The following is a 26,791-nucleotide window of genomic DNA, read 5'->3' on the forward strand; positions in this document are numbered from 1 at the left end:
GAAAAGATTCTTCGTCCCGCTTGATTAATACCTTAGCTAGCGCTCATGATTTCGAAAACTTATTATACCAAAACTGTGTTTGGTTTACCTTATATTTCCTATGATCCCGTATTCACTCAAGTAATAGCCACACTGTTTATGAAGAAAGCCTGAGGGTTTGCTTTTCCGCGGAGCACGCAAAGTGCCAATCACCGCGATGGACAGCATGATTTCAGCTGTTTACAGGACAAAGATAATGTCTTCGTGGAAAGATACCACCTGTGAAGATTGCATTTGTATGGAGAATCGTGTTCTCGATCTGGTTCTTCGCTATGCTATTTCTGCGCAACTGCGACTGTATATGTGTTCTGTGGGAAAGTAGATGCAAGGGCCTTGTTCATAAATAGTGTGGCTATTACTCGAGTAAATATAGCAGTGCACTTTTTTTTCTTTTAAGCTCGGACCTAAGCTTGTGCAAAAACCGATGAGAATAGCGGGACAAACTACGACACTTTTTTGGAACAAACATTTTGATGGCGTTCTTAACACAATTAGTAAGTAACTCAACAGCAAAATTTACATTACTAGTTTTATACACTGGTGCCCAATCAACGTTATCTAAAATGTGAAAAGTCCAAGATAATTACCCCTATTAAAAGCAAACGATTCATAGCTTGTATGCTTTGCTCTCCTGTAGGAAGCACAGAAAGAAGCAGAGAAGGGAATGTGCCACTCATCGGGCTTGACAAGGGGCTTAGACACTGGTGCGACGGTATGAGCGTGAAAGTTCACTACAGCAAGGTCCAGTACATTTCCCGCCGGGTTCTGAAAACTATTTAACTGCTTCAATCCTAGATAGCTCACAGGATAGAGTAGTGTTAACCCGAGGTCCAGTACGCTCTATCCTGTATCTTCTGTCTACGTGTGCACTAACACTGTTTAGCAAGAATATTGTATTACTTTAATACATTGGATGAATGAATGAATGAATGAATGAATGAATTTGTCTGAACTCTTTCAATTGGGTGGTGGCTTGTGCCACCTAGCCAGTTCTCTGGATTCTCACGTCCGTGACAGCAAAGAAGAAAAGAAGGAAGCAACGCAACGTGTGTTGGCTTACTTGCTCGTCTTGTTCCAATTTGGTGTGATGGCTGTGACTTGCCTCTGTCGAGCGTTTGTGAATGGAGTGGTGCTCGAATAAGTAGTGGTTTTCTAGGGTGCCGATCTGAAAGTAAAACCGAAAGAAGAGACGATTGTCAATGTCACATGCAGTAAAAACAGCATGAGAACTTCATTTGCAAATTTTAAGTTATGAGGGGGGAAAAAAAAACTTCACAACTGGTTGGAATTTTTTTAGCATCATTCCAATCATTTGATCTTCTACATGCACTTTCGAAATTCTTAAATAATTGCATATTTAAAATAGGTTTAGTAATAACGTCACCAAATCTGTAATCCATATATTGCTTTAAATACTGAGTTTTAGTCCTAAAATCAATTACAGAAGCATGTTATCTTTTATAGGGGTGCATGTTAATATACCAAATGGACACCAGGGAGCAGGTTTGAGAAGTTACAAATAAACGTATCACACTGCGAAGTGCCACAGAGGAGAGGTGGTGCATGATCATTATTTGAAAGTATGAAAATATGAGCTCACCATTGTCAAAAGAATAATAAGATTATGATTTTATTACAGCAGACAAGCCAATGAAAGAAAAAATATATTGGCTTCCGTTTTATATCCTCTTTATTTTTCCAAAGCAAATGCCACAGTGGCCCATTATATCATATCACTTGATGGTTCTGCACAACTAAACCTATAGGAAAAAGAAGTTTTGTCACTGACATTTTTTTTACATATATGTGAACACACTCTTCCATATATTTATTAAGACAATTTGCACCATCTTATTACACCTCTGCACTGCTTTGCATTGCAAACAGTTTATGCAGCCCCTTTAAAGGGCTGACGTGCCACTGGGCCCCATCCGTATAACATGTGTTTACCGCAAACATAATTATCCGAGGATGCACTTAGCAGAACACGCACAAGAGCCTACTAATGTCAGAGCTGTCAAGAACCCCACACGAAGATAGCGGGCCCCCCCAAGTGACTGCCATCCTAGCTAACAAGCAGTATTAATTGGAGTGCTGCCATAACTTTGGATGCATCGTTCTCAACACTTGCTCAAGTAGCAGTTCTTTATAATTGGTGCTGCGAGATGAAACACGAGTCTAATTGTTGCTGATGCCATTCGTACAAAACACGCCTTTGGCTGCAATTACACTTGAGCTCAGTTCCATTAAAAATGTGTCCTCAATAAGAGATAGCTGTGGCAGACGGTGTCACCCATTGGGTCAGTTAATGAATGGAACTGTATGATCCCACGTATGATAATAAAATGAAATAAAAAACGCGACGAAGAGGCCTCAAAGCTGCGCGGCCTTGCGGACTAGAAAAGCCACATTCACGAATGCTATGCAGGCTGCCGTGAAAAGCGTGGGTGTGGATCAGAACTTCCCTTTGAGCGATGCATAAAAGGAGGTGTGTCATGTGTCTGGCGGGCTGAATGGGCGCCCCGCCGTTTCATGACGCCCCAGCTCAAAAGAGTACGTAATAACCAACATCATACCGTTTCAGGTCGCAACAAAATAACTACGAAACGCCGCAACGCGCGCTCCCTTTATTTTCTCCGTTACACTTTCTTTTTTGTTTGTTGTTTTTTTTTTCACTTTTTTTTTTTTCTTTTCAAAATGTACCGCTCTTTCGGGCATGTCTTCGATACAACGAACTCGATCTAGCGCCGTTAATTTCGACATTTTTCCCTTCACATTTGAAGGGACGAAAACTGAGGTGCGTACGACCGCTGGCGTGTGTGCTTTATTTCCAAAGTGGAGCAAATGAAGTGACGTATGCTTTGACTAATCGTGTCGAACCCGAGGGTGTTTTTCGGCCTCTTTTTTTGGTACGGGGAGTTAGTTTCTTGTCTCGTCGGCCTGCAAGATACAGGTAGAGAGTCACGCCAAGAGACAGAGCGTATCTTATCGTTTTCTCATCGGGAAAACCACGTTCTCGAGATCGAAAGACACAGCCCCGGAGCTGACTCGGGGCGACGATAACCAACCTCGTCGTTCGCTTTATCGACAAAACACTTGACTTTTGACAACGGCGAAATCGCCGAGCGTGCATACAGCCGTGCTGATTTTCGGTTTCCAGGGAGTTGCGGGAGATTACGCAGCGCGCTTAGCTTCCTCTATTTGCTCTCCTCGTCAGCGTACTACCAGAGATTAATTGTTTAAACACGGAGGAACCCTGGTATGGACGAGGAAAAGGACCGATGACTAAACTTGTCAAACGAGCCAACCATATGCGCAAGTGTTTACACAGGACAGATAGGTGGGAAGAGCAGACGATATCCGCTGAAAACAAAACAGAAACTAAAACACGCACACTTCTCAATCAACGCGGAGGAAAGCCCAAAAAACAAACGAGGGAAAATTCGAAGAAAAGAAAAACAAGTTAAAACGCCGACAGTGCTGCGTGTATGCGCACGGAAAGCGCGAAAGGCACGACCGAAGGCTAAGTTCCGAAGGCGACGGCTGTGAAAGAGCGAGAAAAAGCGCCACAAAAATCATGCAACACTTTGGAACATACCTGTCCTTGGTAAATAAATCCGTGCCGACGAGCGACTTCGGCAGCGGCTGCCTCACCACCGTGAATTTCGACCGCGAATTGGTTCGTGTAGACTTGCCCGCCCTTGGAAGACTGGGTCCGATGAACTAAACAGGCGAGTCCGATGCACAGGAACACCGTCGGACACCAAATTCCTGTCCTGAAGCGGTGGTGAAGCGTGGATCTCCGAAGGGCCATAACAGCGCCCGAGAAACTGCTGCTATGTTACGTGGTCGGTATCCCGTGGCTACCGCGATGAGTTGACCTCCTCGTCGCACGTTCGTTCAGCTCACTGAAGATTTTGCACCGCCTGTGCTGAGACATGGATTTCTCTTTTTAACCCGAATAAGCAGCCATCGTGCGCGCTGCCCCACACTATCTCGACGACGGCAAAGCCTCCCGAGTCCAAGTAAAAACAGTCGCTGCACGTTTGTAGCATCGCCGATAGAATTTTGTGGCGAGCTCATTAGTGCGACCGCCGCGGCACCTTGCGGTTGGTTTCGATATCCATCGCGACGGCGTTGGCATCTTCGTTCGCGTAGTTCGTTTGTGACCCAATGAAACTCTTTGTTTCGTTTAAACACACCGACATAAGACGGTATCTAAATTTAAATGGCGTAATATTTTAATTGTCAGCCATAAAAAACCTTTCTGGAGGTGGTTTCTCCGGTTTTTTTTTTTCGTTTCGGATTCGGATACATGAGTCGACTTATCGTCTTGGCACACGTTATTTTCAGTTAAATATTTATTTAATTAAATGACCGAATATATATGGCACGATAGCGATAGAGAAGCACCAGCAAGCGCTTTGTTCCGAGCATAGGTTCCGAGTTCTCACGTGACTTTCACCGTCCCAGCGCGGTTGACGTGGAAGATAATTGCCATTTGAAATGTGTATGTCTTTTAACCGTGAGCTCTCATCCGAGAAGGCGTGATACGGAAAGACAGTCGCATAATTACAATTTATAATTAACCCACACAGATGCTCCTTAACGAAACCTGGGCCGTGCGCAAGACGAAAGCAGACAACGTCCATTTCAAGCCTCACCGACATCAACCACCCTAGGGCCTGGGGGCGTCTTTCAGTTTCGGTTTCAACATCACAACATCCGCGTTCTTATGTCGTGACGTATCATCCGTGACAGTCCTTGAGGTTATGATCAGTTGTGAAATGTAGGCTAAATCTCATAACGGCAAGATGACTAAATAACAGGGACCACCGAGTTGTGCTTTAAGGACAAAGTAAAAAAGCTAAATTTCTCAATTTTTTTTTAATTAATGAAATAATTAGAGCTTTATTAACATGCTGGAGGTTGACGAACAAGGTAACGTTGTTTCTTCAAGGGCAATGTTATCTTGCCCTTTTAACCTTATCGGCTAAAAGGTAGAGTGCTCATCAGCGCACCTTGCACATACCAGTCAGAAACCTACAGATAAATCACCTTGGACATTTTTTTGTTCTTGTTGTTAGCTTCCACGAATATTAGTGCCGTCGACATCAAAAAACGATTTATGCCCAACTGCTTAAGATCCGGTCTCCGGCCGACAGTGCGTCAAAGTGGGGAGTTCCTAGAACTGTCCCTGGCAGATGGCCAATCGGAAGAGTTCGAGACGAACCTTTGTTTGCAAACTCGAAACGAATAAAAAAAATAAGAGGAAGGTAAAAACAAAAAAGTAGCAGTCACTTGTGGAACTTGATCAAGGTCAAACAACCCGCAAAAGTACGAAGATAAAGAAGTAAAACGAGCCGTAAACAGGTTTTGCCTAGCAAAGCATCAGCAGGCCTACCCTCAATATCAGATGCGAAAAACGCCGTTAGATCGAAGGCCTCCAGCTCCATGCTTTTGCGGTGCCAGCCTCTCAACTTAAACGGGCGAGTAATTAAGAACAATTATAATTGATCATGTTTCTGTAATAATTAATGTGGCGCTGTGGCATTAATGTGAAGTGCTCCAAGATCTGGGATCACGATTTACAGCGCCTGAACTTGACGATAGCGAGCTAAAACATTTAAAAACATCCGCTAATTTGTCACCATTTTTTTTTTTTTTTTGTGTGTGTGTTTGAGTGAAAAAGTGAAATTTAACCGCTAATTTGTCACCGTTTTGTTGTGTGTGTGTTCGAGTGAGAAAGGGAAATCCAAAAGTGAAGAAGTTTGGCGAAGAAGCATACCTATATAAAGTAAAATAAGTATTTACTCAGATTATCACCGAAAAGATGGTGATTGATAGTGATCATTGAGAGTATTTTAAGTATTCATAATCTCTGTGCAATAAAAAACCGAAAATATTTTTTTTTTAACATGCAATCAAACTTTTTACCAAAAAGTGAATGCTGCAGTAAAAACACTCGAAGCAGCTTGATACTGTAGAAAATACACAAAAATTGATTCATGCAGAAATCGATTACATTTCCTTTATATCACATTTTTTTTAATAAAACTTACGTGAGAAAGTTGTAAATGACAGTTTGCCTAGTATGTACATGGAGCCTCCTATGCTCCCCTTCCGACTTTTAAATCCAAACAATGTCGCACACAGAGATTCCATTATCTCAACACTGTACAAAACCATCATTCAGAAATTCCGAACATGTATAAACCACATCAACGTGTCTAATGACAAACAAACAATAATTTACACGACAGCCAACACCGGCCTGAAGATCCATGAACAACAAGCTGGCAACAACAATGCTCGGAAACACGCAAAACATTTAGAATGTGGCAACCGAACACATCCTTTTTTTTTTTTCATACACAGCAGGCTTAGTCAAGGTTGCCAAAGAAACAAAACACGGTAACAATATTTGCTCGCTGTACGAGTTCGATAAAATGACAATACCCTTTCACACTCGCACACACAATACACATATAGATATAATATATATATATATATATTTCTTTTGAACACATTGGGAGATTGCGAAAAATGCAAATTATTATGGTGCATAAAACTAATGCGAACATCCGTAGGAAAAGAAAAAAGTAACAGAGACCAGACCTGATTGTAGGAAGTTAATTTCCTTACACGATCAACGTGGTCGCAGCTCTGCATGTAAGGAAGTATTCCCCGTCGTGAAAACTAACCTGCCATACTTGTGAAGAGTGTTGACAAGGCACACAGTATGGCGGATCGTAAATACATCTTATGACGTCTAACAAACGCCGATGTTCTAGCGTACTACTGCCTTCAGTGGGCTCTTGATTGTCGTACTCATATACACCTTTGCTTTTTGCACTCAAAAGGAAGACAGTGACAATCAAGTGCATTGGATAAATCACAGAGAGATTTGCAAACATGGTCATCATACAAGGGTTGCTATCAGTCCTGTTTCAGCAATCCAGTTAGTAGTCTCATGCTAAAACAAGCTACAATTCCCTGCACCAAAAAAAAAAATAAAAAAAGTTTGTTTTACAGTGTTTTATTTTAAAAGGAAAGAATACTCTTTTTAATATGAACGAAACCAAACCGTAACAAGCGCAGAAATAAAACTAAAAATTAAAAAATAGCTATGCCACAAAGGTTGAAAGAACTGTAAAACAACAAATCTATAACTTTTGGGAAATAATCTTTCCTATGTTCCACTTGCTTGACTCAACTCTGCAAGAGTTATTTGTTTGAAAAGCCTAAAATCGTGCCCCCTTAGCGTGACACCCAAATTCCCAACAGATGTCGCAAGTTACCACCAGATTGAACACTATATTACGTGACCTGGCATCGAGTAGGGTATGGTATAGACCTGCAAAAGAGCAGTCCGTTAAACAAGCACTACTGTAATTCCAGATGATGAAATTAGCGGTCTGGTGGTCTCTGGAAGGCCAATGCTAGGGCGACTTTATTGACTCCACCTACAGTGACTCTCGCATCTTTTCTCTTCCAATCGCCAAATTGTAGGTAAGCTATAAGAATCGCGCCAGAAGTTGCTCCTTTCTCGCAGTGTCGTCTGCTGTCACCAAACACATACACTAAAATATGCATATTTCCAACCCCTGGAGCTCTTGGTCGATATGCAAAAATATGGAAGCCAGTAATCATGCCACACTCAATACAAAATGGCCGGTCTAGACAAAAACAAGCCCGGGTTCCAAAGTTCACACCTTTCCCTTGTTTTCTGTTATTCCATGCTCACATTGACTCAACTTTTAAAATGATAATAATATGCAATTCATGATATGCTACTGACCCTTGTTTACTCAGGTTGCCCTTTCTCTGTTTGCTGCATTTCTTATGGCTGAATCTGCTCCATGAACTCAAGCATACATCTCCTGTTGAAATGTCTCCACCTGCATTCATTCTGATCGTACAGCCCCAAGACAGTGTTGCAACATCATCCCAAATGCCTCTAGTGTGCCATGCACAAAATACAAGTATAAAGTTTCAATAAACCGCATCCTCTCAAAGATTTAACTGGTGAGTCCGTCATCGAGCGATTGGTACATAACACAATTTATGTGTCGGAGTTAGTTAAACTAACGAAACTGAAGTTTTGTTAGTTCAACTTTGACACTTAAATTGTCAGAGCAAAAAGAGCATTTGACGTGTGCCTCCAGTAAAGCATGTCGTGATCCTGTCAAAACTGTCACTCCTAAAAAAACCATGTTACAATCAAAGGCGAAATGCTATTTCCCTTCTTCAGAAATCTGTGAAATGTATTCTTCGAGACTCAACAGGTTCCCACTCAGGATTTTGTAATACCATGAACAGTACATTTCTAACAATGCCACAGCAAGGGGATGATTTTATGCTCATAAAATTTACCCTGCACAAACTATTTCTGTATTTATTTCTGGCATTTCGTTTTGTCCCAAACTCTCTCCGTTCTGAAAGCTCGAAGACTCGTAAGCCAGGAAGCAGAAACAGGTCAAAGGTACACAAAAGATCACTGGGGTACCAGACGTTCCCAAGGCATGACGCATCCGCCAAGTTATGTCGGCAAAAATGTAGCGCTCCTCCCGCCCATCCTGTCATACTTTTAAAGTCCAATACCAAACCTCTATAATCCCTCTAATCACCAGCCACACATTCTTTCCCACATAACTCGAACAAACTCAATGTTGGCATTGTCACAAAACGTTGGATGTCCGAACGACATCTCAGAACCAAAATGCTATTGCACATGCAAGGCACTCTAAAAGGTGCTGAAAGAAAAAAAAAAAAAAAGCTTCATTAGTATAAGACAGGATCAAAATATATCCATCAAAATTACAGTGGGGTACAAAACAATGAAGGAACATCTTTGACCAAATTTTAGGCAGATGAGTTCCATTGCATCCATTATCTAATATACTTTCTATTTTAGATATTCTTGTTTTCATCTTATTGGCAAGCCCGACTGTCTTTTCTGAAGGTACCTTCCACTCTGAAGAGCCCGTGTCTTTTCTAAATCTGAAGGTACCTACCTACTTTACCTTGTAATCTTTTCAACGAAATATGGGCCAAATAATGCGGAACAAAAGAAAACGTTCAGCAGCTTTCTCGTAAAAGCATCTGGGTTCAATAGGCTTTAAAAACTATGCGGAGCACAAGCTTGTCCGCTTCTTACGCAGGGTTTGCGATGATGTCAGAATGCCGAGCTCTTATTGGCTGATTGAGAAAGATGGTGGGTAGACCACAAGGCAACTAGCATTGAGGCCCACCCACCATCCTTTCAATCAAAGCTAGTCAGAATTCGGCGTCATTCTGACGTCACCACAACTCCCACGCAAGAAGCAGACAGCTTGCTCCCTGCATGCGCATCGACAGGGCTAAAATGGCATAAAGGTCCTTGAGCTGTCCAGCCTCCAGCATGTGCTTCCTAACCTCGAGAATGCATCGGCTCCTCGCAAGCCTCGAGCGTGCACATGCAGCCAAAGCACGACGGAAGAAACCAAGCGTGTGCTGAAGGCCGGGCATCGGAAAGAGATGCCCTGCTGTTTTCATTCTGTCAGCGAGTATGCCATCTTCATTGCCACTTGCTGATGCGTTTTGCACGGCAAAACAGAATGGCACATCGTTGTTTTTCCCCGAGTCAAGACAAAAGGAAAGTGATGGTGCGGAGGTCCGGGCGGCGGAAAATCAGTCTGTCTTAGAATGGCGTCTCGAGTCTTCGCCGAGCAACGTAAAAGCGAACAGAGAGAATAATGTGAACTCAGCCGCCCCTAAAGAGAGGGCGGCGGCGGTGGCACAGGCACTTGGTGCTTGCGCCCGGAGGAGAGAGTGGGGCCCTTAGTGGCGACCGAACCACAGGCGCCACAGCTCCGTCGGTCACAAGAGGCGGCACATGTGGCACAGCTTGCCCGGGTTGAAGCGCCGGGGGCCGTACGCGTTCTCCTCCGCCTTCTTGCGGATCTTCTCTGCATGTGGTCACAAGTCACACAATGTGAATGATACACGCAATCAAGCCCCTCATCAATTCACCAACCAACTGGTTGACTGGTTGACTGGTTGACTAGGTGGTGACCAATCAATCAGATCTAAGGATCTTCTCTGCATGCGGTCACAAAAGGGTCGCATGATGGTGTAAACAATGTAGGTAATCCTGCCTCGATCGGTCCATCGACCTATTGATTTATTGGCCGATTGGTTGACTAGGTGGCGACCAATCAATCAGTTTTGTGGATCTCTGCATGCGGTCACAAAAAGACTTACATGATGATGTAAATAACATAGGTACTTGTCACTCAATTACTTCATCAACCAATTGATTTATTGGCCAAATGGTTGACTAGGTGGCGACCAACCAATCAGTTTTGGGAATCTTCTATGCATGTGGTCCTTTTAAGTGTAGCATGATGACAAAAACAATATAGGTAATCCTGCCTCAGTTAGTTCATCAGCCAATTTATTGACCAATTAGGTTTTGACTAATCAATTGGTTTATTTATATATTAATTATTAGTGAATGGGTTTATTGGACAGTTAATTGATCTGGTGTAATCATAGAATAGTTTATTGACATATCATTCAATTGTTTCACTGATTGACCAAACGGTGAATTTGTCAAAAACATATCCCAAAAACCAGTTCAACCCTGTTTCAACCATTCTGCACCAACGCCAGTGAGTAAACAGAGCATGTTGCAAAGCAATGCTTGTACCTAACTAGTGATGCACGCAACTTGCAGCTTACGCAACTTCCAACACACGCAACTCAATATGCTGGCAATTCGAGATGCACGCAACTTCAGACACAAAGCGCAAATGTTCATACCTGCTACGTCCCTCTTGTCGATGGCGACCAGGGCTTCAAAGAGGTCTTTCAGGGGATTCGATGTGGCAGGCAGCCCATGTAGCCAGATCAGCAGCATCCTGTAGCCGTGCTCCTTATAGCTCGACTTGCCTGCGTCGGCCGAGAGAAGCCAAGCAGCATGAGGCCAACCACACAGGTCGACGACTTGGTTCCGTAGCCCCCCCAGTCACGGTATGGTGCCTTAAGCGCGTCTTCTACTGCTGCGCATACTGCATCCTTAAGGACACTGACAGGGTATTTATGCTCACCACAGTTTTTATTTGTACATGACATATTAGAGCCCCACTACCCAGAACGCGATTTGCGGCTCAAAATTCGTGTTCTTTCTGCCCAAAAACCGCAGATCGAGAAGTGGCCGGTTTGAGTCGCGCTCACTCTCTTGTCAGTGGTCGCTTGTCGTTTTCTATGGTTTAGACACGCACACCCAATATGATCAAAGTCGTGGGTCATCGGAGGCACACACTCAATATTAAAAAAAGAAAAAAATATAATATCCATTTTTTGTGGCTCCTAAAAGCGGCATTCTCTGCCTAATTCTCAACATGGCATCGCATCGCGGCTGAACGAAGCAGACTATGCAATAGTGGCGGACGACGGGCGTCGGACCTCTATTTCAGAACTGTTGTTCGCGGTACCGGCGTATCTGTCTAGCTTCGAAAGAAAAATCGCTTACTGATCAAAACAATTAGGATTCAGGTATTCCGTACGACACGCCCGACCACCAAGTTGATTCGCATAATGATGTTGCAAAGTCGTTGCCCCTTCTCTTGGCCCGAAGACATCACTCGTCTTACGAACAGGAATTGGCAAGAGCTTGAAAAATGCGCAAAGGTCAAGCACGAAGTGCTTGGCTTTTGTACTTTCCGTGCGACACGCATATTGTTTGCCCGCTTTGCACAACCGAAAAAAACGAAGGAAAAAATAAATAAAAATAAAATGCAGTTGGGTGTAGCTGTGCAACTTCCGGATACTCTCTTTTCCTCTTCATTTCTTCTTCCTCCCCGGTCCGGTTTCAAGCAGTTGCGTTTTGTAGCGTTAGCTACACTGGCCGAGGTTGAGCAGTTTCGCAAAGCTCTCATAATGAGCGCGCAGCGGCGGCAACTCCGCCGCGCGCTTTGCATAATGAGCACAGCTCGCATAATGAGCACGGCTCATTCTGAGAGCCACGTGAAGCTGCCACCGCGCGCTCCGCCGCCGCCGCACCCGCCTTGCTGGTCTGCGCATTCCAGAGGAGTGGCATCATAGCCGAGGCAGACGTACTGGTGCCGCCGCGTGCCCAGCTGTGTGCCTCCGTTGTGCAGTGCACCGGAGCCGCTTGATAGCGCCTCTCATTTTGTGCGCATAAGCTCAAGCTACGTATATCCTGGCATAGCCGAGCTAAGCCAACGCAATTTTTATTACTTTATTAAAAATATATATGCGATGCTGTAGGAAAATAGTAATTTGATAGCCTTTCGACACCACATTAAATCGGCTAACAAAAAAATATATATATATATATTTTGGGGGATGCCTCTTTAAAAGCGGTTCCTCAATTTCAGCCTAATGACGTCGTAGACATACCGTGCTGCTGCCTGTCGCGATCCTGGACGTGGCACAGCAGCAAAGGCGGATGCAGCAGACGCCTGTTCTGCTGCATGTCGCCGTGCGGACGGTCGACGGAAACCAAAGCAGATGATAGGCGGGACGCTGCGACAACGGCGACCCTCGCGTCCACTCGCCTTTTGCGGCGGCATTCCTACGACCAACCGCCCATATCGCGACATCCGACAGCACGACACGGGGGTTCCAGCGACACCCGTTGTTGCCACCTGGGGACCACTCTCATAACACGGGTGGGTTGGAACGCTCAACATGCCGGTCGAAGACACGTTCCAGGCACCATGGTTGTGGTCTTAGAATTAATATAATGATCTAGAGGAAGACGCGTTCGGGCCGCTTCAGAATGGTGGCGCCGATAGACGTGGACGTCGATGGTCCCGGCAAATGGTCCTGACAGGCCTATATCGCTGGCGATGCCTTAACATATTCGAAGAAGGAGCGTATCATCACCTGCAAGGTCTGCATCTAGCTCACTTTGCAAGAAAACATGGGCATCACGCCATACATAAAACTAAAGTTGACTAGCGCTCAAACACCCTTGACTCGTCGTGGTAAACTGAACGTGCCTAACCTTTCGTCTGCTTTCTTGTTCCGTTTTTATGTCTATCTTTGTCTCGTCCTTTCTTTCGGAACCACCCATGTCAGTGCTCGGGATCTGCTGTTGCAACACCGCCGAGACCATGGCCGGCGACGGCATGGCACTTTTGCAGACGTCACTGGGTGGAAACCGAGGGACCGCCCTTTTGGACGCGGTAAGCACGCCAGTCGGAGACGCGTCCAACTGGCGTCGAACGAGCGGGGCCACCCACCTGTGTACTGGTGCTCGATGGCCTTGATGTGCTCAGCGGTGAAGCCCCAGTGGCGTGCCAGGTGCTTCCAGTCGTTGGGCGTGAGCAGCTCCTTGGCCAGGGTCCAGGCCAGCCTCTGCATCTGCTGCTGCTTCTGCTGGCGCTGCTTCTCCGTCTCTTCGGCTTCGGCGCCCTGCTGGGGCTGGTCGCTGCCCACGCTCTCCTCCTTGATGTCCACCAGGCTGTTGCAGAACTGCCGCGAGCCGGGCTGGGACAAAAAGATATACTTGTAAGGTCTCCATTCAGGATCTATAATGAAGGCGTCGCCAAAAATTTAGAAAAATTGAGAAGAATTGTGAAGACACAGGAGTCAAAGAAAGAATAAAAACACTTAGGGACAAGGACAGACAGCACAGTTCTTTCAACTAGCAACACAAATTTACTGCTGTCTCCTTCAATAGTTCTATCTCCCTCCTAACGTTTGAGACTAAAGAGGAAGATGCGGAAATTAATATATTTATATACACCCGGAAAAAAGTTAGTTGAAAGAACTGTGCTGTCTGTCCTTGTCCCTAAGTGTTTTTATTCTTTCTTTGACTCCTGTATTTTCACCAACACGCTCTTTCATCTTTGAATTGTGAAGAGTCACAATATTTAGGCAAAATCATTAATAATCACAAACAATCGAAAAGAATCACAAGTATCATGAAGAATCACCAAACTCAAGAAAAATCATGAAGAATCACTAATCTCACAAAATATTCTGAAGAATTGCAATAATCTCGAAGAAATACTAAATCCAAGAAAAATCATGGAGAATTAATGAACTCACAAAATATTCTGAAGAAATGCCAGAAATCTCGAAGAATCAAAAGACTCACAAAGAATCCCAGAACTCCCGAAGAGTCACAAAGAATTGCAAAATCCAAGCAAAATCACGAAGAATCACAAGCAAAATAATTAATAATCAAAAATAATAATTTAGAAGCACGAAGGGTCACTAAACTAAAAAAAAAAAAAAAAAGATTACGAAGGATCACTAAACTCACGAAAAATTATGAAGGATCGCTAAAAATCACAAAGGACCAGAAGAGTCACAGAACTCGCAGAAAATCCCGAAGAATCATTAAAAATTTCGAAGAATTACAAAAATCACAGATTCAGTAAACTCGTGAAAAATCACAAAGAATTGCCAAGTCATGACAAAATATTTGTAAAACCTTTGGTATGTTTATTCTGTCATGCACCTTTCCATGTAAAGTGTCGATGCCAACTTCAACTGGAAAATCATATAAATATCCGTCTTATAGAGTCTCTGTGTAAGTAATAGTAAGGATCAAGTTAAATTTCTATAGTGTTATTTTTTTCTCAGTTTGATGTTTTGAGGCACGAGGCCATACAAAGGGATCTTGGGATGTTACTTTAAAGTGACAACCACAAACTAGGAGCTGGATCTGTAGTGATAAATGTACCAGGTGGTGCCATTTGTTTTGCTTTATCATTACTCACTGGAATGCAAACTTAATTATAATTTCAAGGAAAGAAATATTAAATTTGAAATTTTACAGACCCCCATAAGTTTTTACACTTTGACATGACTCGAGATTTCACAAGATGCCTTGAGAAAAGTAAAACAAGCTTCATCAGCGTTAGAGACATGTATCTTTTGTTTATCGCTGTTAACCCCTTGCCTACTCATTTTTTGTTTCAAGGAACGTAGAGCAAATCTTTGTTGTGAACATTCACTTCCAGGTGTGGTATTTTACTATAAATCAGGACTTCAGGTCGTCTTCAGTACTAGTTATTTACAGTGTGATAGCACCAAAAAGATTCAGGAAGGTGGAGAGCACTGTCCACATTCCCATGCTGTTGTACGTCGTTTCTTGTTGGCTGTGCACACTTTGCATGCCTGCATCGGGCTCTTCCTCTCAGTGGGTGCGATGCGAGATATACCTAAGCCACCGACACTTCCCAAAAAAAGATTTTGTATCTCTCCATCGGCTAAAGCAGATATCCGTGCCGAATCCATGTTGTTTTAGCACAAACTCTTAAGGTCCATTCACTCTTGCAACCGAGTATGACCAAGAGAGACCAGATTGGTTTTGAAGCCTCTTGCGACGTCTTAGGACCGGATGCGTTGCAGCGGAGCTGGTCCTAAGAAGTTGCAAGAGGCTTAAAAACCGGTCTGGTCTCTCTCGGTCTTACTCGGTCGCAAGAGTGTGAACGGGCCTTTATGAACATGTTTTTTTCTAGATGAATGGCGCTTTTTTTTTTCTTCTGTCAAACAGGAAAACAAACGAGTAAACAACCCAAGGTAGGTGGAGCAACAGGGGTGCTTCCGCCGTCTGCCAGAGAGCCCGCTAAACAAGTGCCGAAGCCAAAATACAAGTCGCACCTGTGGTTGGACTTTGTAGTCCGTAAAAAGTGCCATGAGTTACACTCGTCATTAGTAGGCAAGGGGTCGAGGAAGTATGCTCTAAGGTACTGCCAAAACACTGAATATATTTAAAATGTTGTAAGCAACTGTGTACTTAATGCAGCTAACTCACTACAAATTCAAAAGGAGGTCTAAAACTACATGTCTACACGAGAAATTAGAGTGAAATGAGACACTTGCAAAGGATGAAAAAAGCAATAATGTTCACATGAACCTCATCGGGAATATGAGACAAACCAGCGAGCTTACCTGAAGCGTTGTCACGGAGGATTCTTTGGATCGCGTCTTGTGCTTTATCTCGCGCTCGGCCGTGATGAGCATGTCCACGATTGCCGTGTAGCTGCCCCGTGCCGCTATGTACAGTGCGGTTCGGCCACCCTGCAAGCCACATTAACCTCCCTCGGTCTGCTCGTACATCGAACAGGAATCGCCCAAGAGCTTGGCCTTGAACACACGAGGCGGACCGTACTGTCACATCCAAGAAACTGCTACCCCCTTTGGTCAAAACTGTTCCTATATTTGGACTCATTGCGTTATTTTTCAGTGTTCTAATTGTTCATTTCATGAAACAATGGTCAAATACACTTTTTCTTTTTTTCTTTTTTAACACCTCATGCTGCCTAATTGATCATTATCTGGTTACTTCTGTGCGCATCGACTGCACGTACACCCATAAAAGAGTGTAGTGCCTTAAGATGAGGACCTTCGAGGGAAAGTGAGTAAACTATTCAATATAACAGCAAAAAGCAGATGCAGATATGCTGGCTAAAGATTAAATGAATATAAACCTCAGCAAACCTCCAAGGGGAATGTTCTCTTCCGTACTTCCTTCTATATTTCTAAGTCTTACCTTTGACGTTTCACACGCATGATGGAGAAAACACCATGACAGGTTTGCCATGAGCCTTTGCAAACCAAGGTGAGCAAGCAGTAATAATAATAATAATGAGGATGAGGATGTTAATAGCCTCACCTTCTCTGGAAGGAAGAGATCAGCCCCGTGGCTGACCAAAACCTGGACTACTTCCGTAAAGCCGAGTTCAGCTGCCATGTGCAGTGGTGTCTGAAGCCTCTGGAAGAAACAGACATGCCGCACTATTTTAAAGGACACATGCAAAGGAAAAAAACATTCTTTTTAAACGGCTTAGATGGAAAAAAGACGCCATAAAACTATTTTACAACGAAGAAAAAAAATTTTTAGAGCTATATTTATGGCGCAAAACGAATTTGTAGTTGGCGCCCGCGGGCACCGCGGAAAAGTGGTCCGTATTTATCACGTGACTGGTCTTTATTTATCACGTGGTGCTTGCGTTCTTTCGGAAGCTTCCTATGGCCTCTAAAGGTAACTTATTCATCTTTGTTTGAAGTATAACAAAAACCAAGATGAATAAGTAACTTTTAGAGCCCAAAGGAAACTCCTGAAAAAGCGTAAGCAGACGTGATAGACCTGTGCGCCGGTCAGACGACGGCGGCGGCGCCCCGAAGCAGACGAACTTGTGCGGCGGCGGCGACGCCAGCGTGGAGAAACGCGTTGAAGCGGCGTTCGCACAACGCTCAGCGTGCGGCGGTGACGCAGCGCGGCGACGCAGCGCGGCGGCGCGCGGGCCTACTACGTGACCAGCGGCGGCTCCCACGAGCGCCAACTACAAATTCATATAGAGCCGTAAATATAGCTCTAAAAATTTTTTTTCTTCGTTGTAAAATCGTTTTATGACATCCTTTTTCCATCTAAGCTGTCTAAAAAAAATGTTTTTTTCCTTTGCATGTGTCCTTTAACATCCGTCGATGAACCGAGACACTTCAAGACTGATTCTGGCCAAGATGTGCTTGACCTGGTTAATCAGATAAGGCAGAGCCTAAAAAATCCCTAGGAAAAACAATTGCCAAGAATGCATAAATTTTGTCAAATTCATATTCTTGTGATGTGTGGCCTCTCAAGTACCTATCCACAATTGTCAGCATCCAATTCAATCGGAAAATACATAAAATGCCCGTTTTATGGATGCTCTGCCAAAGTGGAAGAAATGATGGGCTGAAACTTCTCAAGTACTTTTTTTTCGCAATTTTGCTTTAGGAAGCGAGATCACACAAGGGCTTTTCGTATTGTCAACTATGTGTAACTACCGTAAACCTATTGTTGTTATAACTGCATTTAATCAACCTATGCAGAGGGGCTATTTGTTTTGCTCCATCATTATTTCTTGCCATGCAACTAACAAGAACTTCAGAGAAAGGAATATAAAATTTAACTAGTGTCACAAACTTAAAAAAAAAAAAATCTGTATTTCTAGTTCTTATTGAGAAAAAAATGTCCCAAAGACCCAGATTAAATGCTTTATATTTGTAGCATCTGCTCTGAATCTAACATAGCTACCTAGCATACCTAGCAACTAATAGGTTCAAAACCAGTATCAAAAGAAAAGTTTGCACGGCTAATTGCACTGGAATTGTACCATAAATAAGAAGACGCATTTTAAAACCCAGATTCTCGTTTTTTTACAGAAGCCAATAGTACACGTGAGAAAAATTCAAACAGACCCCCACAAACTAGGAAGCACAGAACCTACGCTGTTGGTCGAGTTGACAGACGCCCCTTTCTTGACCAGGAGATCCGTCATGCTAGAGTGGCAGCCAAGCACAGCCAGATGGAGAGGCGTATTTCCATGCTGCATTAGAAAAGAAAGAAAGATTTGGCTGTCTATTTGCCATATGTAGTACACGTAGTCCGCTTTGCTCCCGAGCGCACACTGAGGAAAGTCCCCACTCCGAGAGCAATCAGCAACTGCGCGCTCTATCGAGGCTGCATCCCAGGCTCAGACACAAAGGCGCTAGGAGTTGGCTCTATGAATGTCATGCATTTAAAAAACCATAAAGGCTTCTCCTTCACTATCAAAGAAAGCAAGGACACCCCCCCCCCCCCCCTTCCAAACCCTAACAAGCGACCGAAAAAAATTGGACGTCGAAAGCCCCGCTGTTTTGACCATATGCCGAAACTAGCTGTCAGGAAATTAGAGCTGACGCCTCGGTGCAAGGACAAAGGATGAAACACTGGCGACGTACCTTGTCCTTGACCGTGAGTGAAGCCCCGAACCGCAGAAGCGTCTCCACCACTTCGAGGTGACCCAGGGACGCTGCAATGTGGAGAGCCGTCCTCGCTTTCTGCAAACGTCGAATGGGGTAAGGCTACGGCCACCCACACGTCTTTGTTAAAAGCGTAACTTCGATGGGAAACCTTTTGGGATGCTTTCACACTTTCCTGCTCGCCGCATATTTTTAATGGGAACCTCTTAATAGCGTCACTTGTTATCGCACTCGGAATTTTTACTTTATGTTTCAACTAGTGCGTTTCACACCCAGACTAGACGTTCAATCATCTTAAAACCAAGTTTCTTCTGTATTCGATCGAGACTCCTCTCATGAAACATACCTAGAATGGCGTTCCCAAGGAAATAAAATAACATGAGGTGGAATCAATAGGTGAGACACTCGCTGACAATAACCAGACTACACTCCACAGTAAAAACGAGGCAAGACATGTAGCAATTGCCTTTTCCCAGTTTAGCAACAACAGCGAAAACACAGATGTTCTGCTCACCCGCCTCTGAATAGGAGTCAAGACTCGCAAAAACAAAGCTGTACCATGCTGCAAGGTTCAGCGATTCTCACGTGTGCTCTATGCACAGCATCTAAGTTGAAGCGATAGAGCCGACACTTTCCATCCTCGATATCAGTAAAGCTAACACCCAAACGTCGAAGTACAGTAGGATTCCTTATAGCAAAAATATAGATAAGTATAGTGAACCATACTTTAACTACTACACTCATAATAATAGTACATACATTAGTGGTACTGATATTATACAAAAGATTACTGAACAAAAGACTGACTTTTTTATAGAGAAGTTCTACTACATCAGCATGAAACTCCCAACCCAAAGCCTGATAAACTAAATTATGCAGACTCATTTTTGCTAACAGAAACCATGGGCCCTAGGATACACGTCGTCACCAGGCGGGACCAGGACAGTGCCGCATGCTGCGATTGGTCTGTGCTGTGTCGACCAATCGCAGCGGGTGGCGCTTCCCAGACCCTTGGTCCAACCATGTACCTTAGGGCCCCAGGGAGCACACAATCTGTCCCACACAAACCACACTCCGTGCGTCGTTTGTGCTAGATTTTTTTTTTTTTTTTTTTTCATTTAATTCTACTTTTTAGTATTCAACTTATTATAGTATTTGACTGTCACCCAGGTTCGAGCCCCACAGGGGCATCTTTTTTACATTGATTTTAGGTGGGCCTTTGCAAGGTTTATATGTAACCTTAACACTGTGTAACACTCCCAGCGTGTCGGTGCTTCACAACGCTCGTTCCCAAAGTTTGTTCCAGATGTTCATTTTTGACACTTGTTTGTCACGATTTTCTCAGGAAAGGTGACTCGTAACACACGTTCTGCCTTAAAAGGTCCGCACTCACAGCGTCGATGATTGAAGCGTTGCACCGGTGTTCGAGAAGGATCTCAACAGCCGATTGATGTCCATTCTGCGCTGCCAGATGCAATGGTGTACTCCGCTCCTGTCAACGTAGATAAGAAGCACATTAAGAGAACGCTGAACACAATTCAGACGCTTTTGTACAGTGCATTCCCACTTTCTTGGAGGCTAACATGCAGTCCAATTTTTTGTCTACATATTTTGTGCATCTTTTTTTTTGCTAAGCACAGCACACAAAAACTGGAGGAAGCCAGCGAAACCCCTGCTGCGTATGTAAGAGCGAAAGCAGACATGTCATATTATTTGTACATAGGTGTTTTGATCCAAAACTGTTATGCTTCATCTATTAAAATAAAAGAAGTGTAAAAGATGTACGGAAAGGTCCCGCACAAACCACAAACCCGTTTGTCCTTATTTCATGGACGTTTACTCCTAACAAGTTTTTCTTTCACGCACAGACGTGCACAACGAAGCTACCGCTCCGAACGCTGCGGGACGTCATCGATATGAACGAGCCATGTGCTCGTCACACGGAAGACACATTCCAGCCTAGACGCAAGAGAAGGAGTTGCGTACATAGTTTGGCTCGTCCGTGTCCATGTTGCTTCGTAGTAGCCGCACCAGAACTAGGTGATGACCCCGCTGGGAAGCGTGATGCAGCGCCGTGCAGCCGCACTGAAAGTCGGCAGGAAAAGCAAGAAACCTTAGTCACATACACAGCAACTGCACGTTACATTATGAGACTTCACAAACCCCCAAGACATCTGTCCCTTCAAAGCAGAGCAGCAACCCCTTATAAACTGCAATATCAACATAAACCAAAGGAATAAAGAATGAATGAGAGAGAGAAAATAAATGAAGGCTGTGGAAGCTTTTGGAAACACCTTTCACAACCTTCAACTTTAGGGACTGAACATAACATCAATCAAATAGTTGTACTGGTATTATGTACAGACTATTACAGTATTATGTAAAGACTATCAGAAAATGCTTGACTCGTAATTAGGATCAGAGACAAGTTGTCTTTACTGATTGATGCTCTTTAATGGTATTCTTCAGATGAACCTCGTTGCAACATGAAATCTGCTATTTGTTTTTGGATCTTCCCTAAACGTAAGAGATGGATAAAGTCACGAAAGCCAAATGTAACTATGAAATTAACGGTTTGAATAACAAAACGCATGTTATTTACACTTAAGGTCCAACAGTTCAGGAAATTTTCATTTCTGAACATATACTGAATATTCAGTGTCTTTTTCTGTACAGCTCGAGAGCCTTGGCGGTAAAAGGACACCAACATTTACACATGAATACATTACAAACACGAAAGCGTATCATCATTCTCGTTCCTTTAAGGACTGATTTGTGAAAAGAAAACCCATGCTAGTGAACTGCAGGCTTAAAATTACATTGAGTGAACTGCAGGCTTAAAATTACATTGAATTCGCAAAAACAGTGAGAGATTGTGATTGAGGTCTGGATATCACTGAGATGTGAAAGAGAAGAGGAGCAAGAAGAGCAGGGATACCCAGTGAATCATAAATTTACCTCCGTAAAAACCTAACAACTCAAACAGACCTTTTGCTATACAAAGAGCACAAATGCAGTTAGGCTTAAATCGAATTATATTATGAATACCAATTTGACCACAATGTCTGTCATAGACGACGCCTACATATCGCTGTTGCACGTGCAAATTCTCGCCCCAAGCGCACATGAATCTGTAAAGTCGGAAAATGAAATTACAAGTACGACACATTTTAGTTAAAAGAGGCATTACTCCCAGAACCCCATGGAAAATAAACTGAGCATTTGGCATAAAAATAAATAAATAATTACAAAATAAATAGGTAATTAGAGTAGCACTATATAATTTTGAACATCAAAACAAAAACTGCCACTCTTAACATTAACAACGCATCAAAACCCCTAATGAAAAAAAAATTTTAAAAATTTGGGGTTGTGTGGATATTTAGACAGCGCGTAGTTGGTCAGCCATTTCAAAGTTGCAACGAATCACTCGCTGTCCTCTAATGCTCTTTTGCAAAACTATGGTAAAACTTTCACATTTCGGAGCAAAACAGAATTCTAGTAACGACTGCAATTTTCGCCAAACTTTTGTAGATGTGTACTGCAGGAATGTGGCTTCCGTTGCACCACTAACACGGGCATCACCTTGCCACAGTGCACCAGTAGTACGGGAGAAGCATACCCCAGAAAGCTAAACAAGTACATCCTAAAAATTTTACGCAATTCTCGAAATTATTTAAAAACATGGGACATTCATCAACACCACTCTTTAATTCAAAATACTAATCAAATACACTGATATTCATTAAATATAAAATGCAGAAAGCACTACAGAAGTTCACCAAGTTTCATCCGAATATTACTGCATGTGTGTTCTTGTAGAGAAGTGTGACACGGATAGAGTGACTCTACAATATCTGCAATGAGTCACCTGAGTAATTACCATATCTGTTGTAGTTGAACAGACATGCCCTCAAATAGAAACTATTAGTTTTCAAGGAGATGCTATCAATTTTCCCACACACATCAGATGAGTGGAATCGCCTTCCCGCACCTACGGCAGCCATTGAAGACCACAATCTTTTCAAAAGAACGCCTTAGCTATCATTGTATGATTAGGAGCCTCTTATTTGTCTTTATTAATAACTGCACAATGTTGTACTATCTTATGAAATTTAATCCACTCCCCTCTATAATGCCTCAGGCCTTGAGGGTAAATAAATAAATAAATAAATAAATTGAGCTGAGGCACAGTTGATATCTTTAGGAAAATTATATTTCACTTTCCCATCACATTAAGGCCACAAGCATTTCAGATGTCTGGTCAGCAGGGTCAAAGACCACAAGAGGACATCCCCATATAATAACAATGTTTTAGCATTTCCAGATAACAAGAATTCATTCCAAACATGGGCATGGCCTACACAGCCAGAATTGAAGCGGGAAAACAGAAACAAAAAGCAAGCAATTACCTTCGTGCAAACTCAGTGGTCGTGCAAACGCTGTCATCTAAAACAAAACAAAAAAGAAGGGGGTAAAACAAGTAAAACAGTAGCAGAATAATGAACCTGTTCCAAAAACTTCAATTGAAAGCAGGTAGGAAGCACGACAGAAGACACCAATATTCTGTACAAAACAAAACTTTTGCACAGAAGTATGCCCAATGTTGATGCAAAAGCTACAGCATACATGAAGTATAGTCTTAAGGGGTACACTCCAGCTATTTCTTGAACTACCCAAATAACTACATTTTCTAAATCCCCACCCTTTACCCTTTTCGGTATTCTATTTAATAGTTATTGTAAAATTGGCAAATGAAAATGGTGCCAAAACTAATATTCAAATATACCCGCGCTTTTCAGTGCCGAGATGTCAATGGCAGGCAGGCTTGCCAGTCGAGCAGGCAGTAAAAAAAAGAACTAGACCAGGTGTCTGTTTCGTATTGCTGCGCAAGTGCTAAAGTGAGCTTCCAAAGCATTCATCTAATATCGTGAAACTGGTTGCGATCAGTTGGGAACTAATCCTACAGTTCAAAGATTGAACCCCTGCTTGCCTCTGGCATCATCGTTTATTTGTTGCCATAGGGACTTCCACTTTGAAAAATACGATCAGGACGAAAATTGTAAATTAACTAAATTTGCAAAAAAAAAAATAAAAAATATTACTTTGGCCTAATATTTGGGATACTACAGTGCAATCCAATTATAACGATATCACATATAAAGATGTAATGCTTATAATGATATGTCTTTAGAGTCTCTAGACTAGAAACGATCAGTTTCTAGTCCAGGTACAACAATAATCAGTTATAACGACTGGAATTTCAGATTTTCTCATTGTTAATATAAATGGCTTACACTGTACCTCAGTCGTGTTTGTTGGTGTGTTTAGCAAATTTTCAGGCAAATCAGAGACCACGAAGAAAATGCTGAAGTGCCCCTCTAAGTGTCAAGCTGAATCAAAGCCCACAATGTGTTGACAAAACAGACAAATAAATGTTTGCATTGTTTGTATCTGAACAGAAAACGAATATGGAAGAGACGCAACTATAATCAGGTTATTTTGTCACCACCGTGAGCCCATCTGGAGAGCAAGTCGTCTGCTTCTTGCACAGGGGTTGCAGTGACATCAGAACAATGCCAAGTTCTGATTGGCTTTGATTGGAGGATAGTGGGTAGATCTCAAAGCAAGCTGCCTTGAGGTCTACCCACTATCCTTCAATGAGAGCTAATCAGAGCTCGGTGTTCTGACATCGCCACAACCCCTGCAAAAGAAGCAGAAGAACTTGCACTCCGCACAGTAACTGAAAGGATGACAAAGCCACAGAGGTCTCTCATTTGTCCAGCCTTCAGCATGAGCTTCCTCGATAACATCTCCCATCAATAACACAGTCAATGTATGATGGAAGGCAACAAGCGTATGCTGGAAGTCAGACATCGGAAAGAGTTGCCCCGTCGTTCTTGTCCCGTCATTGACTATAAACCCCACCGTCAGTTCAAGGCCTCCTCTACTAGTAATGTTTTTCCTCCAAATTATAGTCCCGAAGGGAAAGCCTCGATGAAAAAATGACCGCATTTACACGTGGTGAATGATGTTGATTGGGGCGAAGCTCTGGTGGTGCTGATGATACTGATTTTGTTCATAGGTAGTGCTGATGGTGCTGATTTTTTTTTTATTGCTCATAGGTAGTGCTGCGTTCGGGGTTGCGTTTCGACTTCATTACTGCTTTATGGTCGGTGAAATGCAGAGCCAGTGGTTCTTCTAACGGATCAGCTTCGATCCGCTAGGAGCCGTGGGAACGCATCTCTATCGCTTAAGTCAACGGTCCATGTCAGAAAGAGAATGTGTGGTATGGATCGTGGTTATATACGCATTTGAGCATTTGACCGCAGCGCCCTCTCGTCTATAAACGTTGAGCCAACGCATGCAAAGTTTAACGCGATTATATACGCATTTGACCGCAGCGCCCTCTCCTGTATAGAAGTTGAGCGGCTACATGCAACGTTTCATCCATGACATCCCCAGCTCTTGAGTTACTACCCCACCTCAGAGCCCCCTACTCGTCCCGCAGTCGTGGCCGAGTGGTTAAGGCGATGGACTAGAAATCCATTGGGGTCTCCCCACACAGGTTCGAATCCTGGTGACTGCGCAAACATTTTTTTCTTTTTTTAAGAAGACAGATGGGATGGCAATCCATGTGAGCATGGACGCCAGACGGACAAGGAGCTTTGCCCCTAAAAGCAAACTGTGCACACGCAGTTCAAAAGGTGCAGAAAAAATATTTTGGATTAACCAAAACTGCAGTCACAGAAAAGGAGCCTACCTTGTCCTTGATGTTTGGGTCTGCCCTGTGCTGCAACAGCTTCTCCACAATCTCCATGCAATTGTTGATGGCTGCCAGATGCAGTGCCGTCTGCCCGTTCTGCCCATCGTGCACAAGAAAATGAGGAGTGAAAGACGCAGATAAAAAAAAAAAGAGAGAGAGATCGGCCTTTTTCATTTCAGTAGTGTTGAGCAGTAGTATTTTGACATAGAAAAGTCGATCTACGACTTCAGAATGTTACAGAAAAAATGTGTGGTGTGGCGGGTCCACGCAGATTCTGAGCACTAATCAGTGGGCAACTTACGAAAGTTACAAGTATTACCTGAACCAAACTTTGACTACTATCGGAACATTTCCAACAGGAATATGGCAAAACAGAAAGCTAAAAAAATCAAATGAAAAATATTTACTTCAGGCAGCCAGAACAAAAGCACTCGAGCAAAATCTCCTGGTATTTCATACGCTCTGTCATCTTCAGAACCTATCATTCCAGATGGCGTATTTCCAAATTCCAAAGAAAAGCCAACAAAACAAAGAAACCCAAAATGTTAATTCGTTCCTTCATTTATCTAACGTGTTCCCACAAATTAGGCCTACATCTCTCGGCTCAAATGATGAGAAACATTTGCCGAGTAGTGGGCAAGGTATTTCTTTTACGATTTCCCACATTATGCCCCTTTCCTGCGACTGCTCTCCATTGCAGTATTTTCCATTGTGCCGCTTTCACAGCTTTCGGACAAAGGTTAGTTGATGGCTGGCGCCATCTAGTATGGGCGAGAGATGATAGCCCAGAAAGCTTCGGGGGCGACGCCTACCTTGTCGACGGCGTTCACTTTGACGGTCTCGGTCGAGTCAAGCATGAAGGCCAGTACTTCGTGGTGGTTGTTCTGAGCGGCGCAGTGGAGTGTCGTCTGCCCTTGCTGAAAGCAGACAACCAAAACGCATCAGCCTCCACCCTCAACCCGCACCTTCACCCTATTTACACAAGCACAGTCTGCATTCTGCATGTGTAAGTAGAATTCTGCTTGTGTGAGTATATGTGTAAGTGCTAACTAGCTGAAGATCACAGAAAAAAGTGAAGCTCGTAGGGTTCCTAAAGCGATGGTCTTAAAGGGTAACTGCAAAGAAAAAAAGTGTATTTTTAAACAACCTAATTGGGACAAGCATGTCACAAAACAATTTTTCCTCCAAAAACAAAATTTTTTATAGCAATATTTATTGTGCTAGGCCGATTTT

The 26,791-nt window shown here is 43.2% G+C and overlaps 2 protein-coding genes across 2 annotated transcripts in view; both read right to left on the reverse strand.

Moving 5' to 3' along the window:
- LOC8051403 (furin) overlaps positions 1 to 4,147 on the reverse strand; it is a 51,394-nt gene extending 47,247 nt beyond the window's left edge. The window contains exons 1-2 of the mRNA XM_029989211.3: positions 3,638 to 4,147; positions 1,100 to 1,204 (exon numbers count right to left, since the gene is read on the reverse strand). Of these exons, the coding sequence (XP_029845071.2) occupies positions 1,100 to 1,204; positions 3,638 to 3,853 (321 nt within the window). The 5' untranslated portion in view covers positions 3,854 to 4,147. The remainder of the gene's footprint in view (positions 1 to 1,099; positions 1,205 to 3,637) is intronic.
- Positions 4,148 to 6,065: 1,918 nt separating this feature from the next.
- Positions 6,066 to 26,791, reverse strand: part of LOC8051406 (ankyrin repeat and death domain-containing protein 1A) — a 28,923-nt gene continuing 8,197 nt past the window's right edge. Inside the window, exons 5-15 of the mRNA XM_029989213.4 lie at positions 26,371 to 26,475; positions 25,556 to 25,654; positions 20,779 to 20,877; positions 20,186 to 20,284; positions 18,772 to 18,870; positions 18,279 to 18,377; positions 16,685 to 16,783; positions 15,961 to 16,089; positions 13,296 to 13,542; positions 10,846 to 10,974; positions 6,066 to 9,989 (exon numbers count right to left, since the gene is read on the reverse strand). Coding sequence (XP_029845073.1) covers positions 9,901 to 9,989; positions 10,846 to 10,974; positions 13,296 to 13,542; positions 15,961 to 16,089; positions 16,685 to 16,783; positions 18,279 to 18,377; positions 18,772 to 18,870; positions 20,186 to 20,284; positions 20,779 to 20,877; positions 25,556 to 25,654; positions 26,371 to 26,475 — 1,293 coding nt within the window. The 3' untranslated portion in view covers positions 6,066 to 9,900. The remainder of the gene's footprint in view (positions 9,990 to 10,845; positions 10,975 to 13,295; positions 13,543 to 15,960; positions 16,090 to 16,684; positions 16,784 to 18,278; positions 18,378 to 18,771; positions 18,871 to 20,185; positions 20,285 to 20,778; positions 20,878 to 25,555; positions 25,655 to 26,370; positions 26,476 to 26,791) is intronic.

Source organism: Ixodes scapularis, unplaced genomic scaffold (genome assembly GCF_016920785.2).
Source record: "Ixodes scapularis isolate PalLabHiFi unplaced genomic scaffold, ASM1692078v2 PGA_scaffold11__112_contigs__length_91849675, whole genome shotgun sequence".
Lineage (NCBI taxonomy): Eukaryota > Metazoa > Arthropoda > Arachnida > Ixodida > Ixodidae > Ixodes > Ixodes scapularis.